The sequence below is a fragment of the Panthera pardus genome, unplaced genomic scaffold (genome assembly GCF_024362965.1).
Source record: "Panthera pardus isolate Hobbes unplaced genomic scaffold, ASM2436296v1 HiC_scaffold_12, whole genome shotgun sequence".
NCBI lineage: Eukaryota > Metazoa > Chordata > Mammalia > Carnivora > Felidae > Panthera > Panthera pardus.
Window position 1 is genome coordinate 14,407,735 of NW_026526677.1, and position 3,728 is coordinate 14,411,462.

Below are 3,728 nucleotides of genomic sequence, written 5' to 3' on the forward strand. Positions count from 1 at the left end.
CTGTGAGGAAGGGTGGTTACTTTTCTTGATTGAATTAAAGGTTAAGTGATACTTATCATGCATTGCATGGGATGTCTTAATAGGGAAAGTTATGGATGGGATGGGATTAATGCTTTCAGTATTTAGCAGTATTTAATGGGAAAGGTACATAAAGGAGAACAATAACATCACATATATTTGTTCCCACAGGAACAAAGGATTGGTTTAACTAATTGATTCTCATTAGAATAAAAATGGGAAGACTTAACACTCATTTTGAATAAGAATTAAACAACCTTTTAAGGGGAAAGGCTGGAATTGAAAGAAGATGGAACAACCCAACCAACACAGGGAAAAAAAAAAAAATGAATCCAGTCAAAAACAATAGAAAAAGCCTGTCTCATAATTCTACTCATAATAGGGGTGCAATAATACATATTATTTCTGCATGACATACTAAAGAATCAATGCATATTTCTCATTATCTCTATTATTACGTGCCAGTATAAAACATATACATTAGGATTTTCCTTCTTGGATTGATTTTAAGTGCACATCAATTCATTTTTGAGATTTCACATCTCATTTTCTGGAAACAGAGTCAAGAAATAATTTAAGAGATTGCATAAATACATTAATGCATCTACTGCAGTTAACGGGAAGGAAAATGTGGTTGGAAAATGTTAATGGACTAACCCTCTTTCATTTACTATGTCTGCAGATGGAGAATCGATTAAAAACAGGAATTTCAAATGTTACTACACTGGTGGAATTTGTTCTCTTGGGGTTTTCTGATATTCCCAATCTCCACTGGACTCTTTTTGGGATATTTTTAGTCATCTACCTAACTATCCTGATGTGCAATAGCATCATAATATTGGTAACAAGAATTGACTCTGCTCTCCAGACCCCCATGTATTTTTTTTCTTGGCAATCTCTCCTTCTTAGAAATCTGTTATGTAACAGTCACTATCCCCAGAATGCTCATGGACTTATTGACTCAGAAAGGAAATATTTCTTTCTTTGCCTGTGCTGCACAAATGTGTTTTGTCCTTATGTTTGGAGGCTCAGAGTGTCTTCTCCTGACAGTGATGGCCTATGACCGCTACGTGGCCATTTGTAACCCTCTGCACTACCCTCTAATCATGAACCACAAGGTCTGTGTCCAACTGGTGACTGTCTCCTGGATCAGTGGAGTCCCAGTTGTAATTGGGCAAACATGCCAGATTTTCTCTCTGCCCTTTTGTGGGTCTAACACAATTAATCATTTCTTCTGTGACCTCCCCCCAGTACTCCAGCTAGCTTGTGGGGACACATTTGTGAATGAGATAGCAGTCTACGTAGTTGCAGTGATATTTGTCATGGCTCCATTTCTGTTGATTGTTGTCTCCTATGGCAAAATTATCTCCAGCATTCTGAAATTGTCGTCAGCCAAAGGGAGGGCTAAAGCCTTCTCCACCTGTTCTTCTCACCTGATAGTTGTCGTCTTATTCTATGGAACGGCTACCATCACGTACTTACAACCCAAACCAAATCAATCTGAAGGAGTTGGGAAATTGATCTCTCTTTTCTACACCGTTTTGATCCCAACTTTGAATCCCATTATATATACTCTGAGGAACAAAGACATCACAGTGGCACTGAGAAAATTACTAACGAAGATTTTAATATGACTCAAACACTTGAAATTGTGGAAAGAACTTGCTTATATGCTTGTCATGCAGAGACAACAGAAACATGTCTTCTAGTTTTATTCCTCAATAATGTTCATTAATAACATCAATGGAACCTCACACTATGTGAAGGAATCTTAGTTTCATAGGATTAACTTAAGGACTTTTGTACAAATTACAAATTATTCCAACTGCAGCAATCCAATCTGAAGATCCATCTTTCCTCTACTGTGAACTAGTGAGTTAAGAGATTGCCTGAGCAATACGATGATAGTTAACTCGGTGTATCTTATAAACAGGGATTAGAGCCATGTGTTGCGATCAGTTTTTTTACCTTCCCATTTCTCCAGATATATTTGCCGCCCTTCTTTGTACCTATGTTTGAATTTAGCCAATGACAAACACCAACAGCAGGCAAGATGGAGGAAGCAGGAGTATCTTCATGTTTTCTTTGCATTACTGTTTCTTTCTATCATTTGTCACTGGTCATGCTGCTTTAAGACTACAAGTCCTGAGAATCTCCCCTTTACCATCCCAGTACCCACTGTTTTCTGGTGACATCATTCCCTCCCCTGGTAGCATCAGGTTTTGCTCTGTTAATATCCATTCAGTATTACATTTGTCTGGAATTTTCACTGTAAACTATCAACATTAATGTGTAGCAGGTTGAATGTGGGTCCATCTAAAACATATGGCCGTTTAGAATCTGCAAACGTGTCTTCTTTGGAAAAAAAAAAGACTTTGTAGATGTAATTAAATTAAGGAAATGAGATCATCCTGGTGTAATGTGGGCACTATATCCTCTGAGCAGTGTCCTTATGAGACAGAATGCTAAGAGGACGTTTAAAAAATAGATAAAGACACTGAAAATAACATCTTTTAAAGGTGGAGACAGAGGGGCACCTGGGTGGCTCAGTCAGTTGAGCTTCCGACTTCGGCTCAGGTCATGATCTCACTGTCTGTGAGTTCGAACCCCACATCGGGCTCTGTGCTGACAGCTCAGAGCCTGGAGCCTGTTTCAGATTCTGTGTCTCCCTCTCTCTCTGACCCTCTCCCATTCATGCTCTGCCTCCCTCTGTCTCAAAAATAAATAAACATTAAAAAAAAAAAAAAAGGTGGAGACAGAGACAGGAATGATACAACCAAGAACAAAGAAAGGTCAAGAGCCATTCAACACTGGAAGAAGCAAAGAATGATTCTCAGAGGCCGGAGTGAAGAGAGGCTGACAACATTGTGACTTTAGACTCTGGATTCTAGAGCTGCGAGAGATTCCTTCTCTGTTGTTTTAAGCCACTCAACTTGTGCTATTTTGTCACAGCTGATCGAGGAGGATAATGCACCACGTAAATAGTCTTTTCATTGAAGTGCTTCTATTTGAATCCTCTGGAAGAAATTGTCCTTCTCAGGCAGTAAAATGGGAAGGCGCTGTCAGTCGGAACATATTAAGACAACGGGACGCATCAACACCATATAATGCAGCACAGCCACTCAAGACGATGTTTTAGAGCCCCTTCATTGACTAAATTCCAAGCTCTCCAGACATGTGAGAGAGAAAGTAAATCTATGTATAAAATGTAGCTAGGCTTAGAAAAGAAATTTTGGCTTCCTGACGGTGTTAGGATTTCAAATGATTTCAGATTTTTAATTATTTTTTTGTAGTTTGGATTTATTACAAAAAGAATGTATCACGTAAATTACAAGAAATAATAACTTCTTAGGCAGAAAACATAAATGTTCCCAGTAAAGAACATTCTTGAATCACTCCCTTTCTTATTGTTACCGGATGTCAAACAGAATATGTATCAGCCAGCAGAGAAAGTTCAATATCTGCCAAATCATCTTTTATTTTTGATATGTACGTGATGCATCGCTAAATTCTATTGCTGAAACTAATAGTACACTGTACGGTAACTAACTGGAATTTAAATGAAACATGAAACAAAAAAGAAAAGAAAGAAAGAAAGAAAGAAAGAAAGAAAGAAAGAAAGAAAGAAAGAAAGAAAGAATAGATTTTTTGCTATGAACTAAAAGGAATCGGGAGGGGCGCTTGGGTGGGTCAATTGTTTGAAGGTCTGA

At 38.1% G+C, this 3,728-nt stretch overlaps 1 protein-coding gene across 1 annotated transcript; it reads left to right on the plus strand.

Annotated features, from left to right (window-relative positions):
* Positions 1 to 682: 682 nt before the first annotated feature.
* Positions 683 to 1,652, plus strand: LOC109245297 (olfactory receptor 10AG1-like). The gene is given in 2 exon segments (XM_019412601.2): positions 683 to 898; positions 900 to 1,652. Coding segments are annotated over 2 exon segments (951 nt in total). The 5' UTR covers positions 683 to 700.
* Positions 1,653 to 3,728: the final 2,076 nt, after the last annotated feature.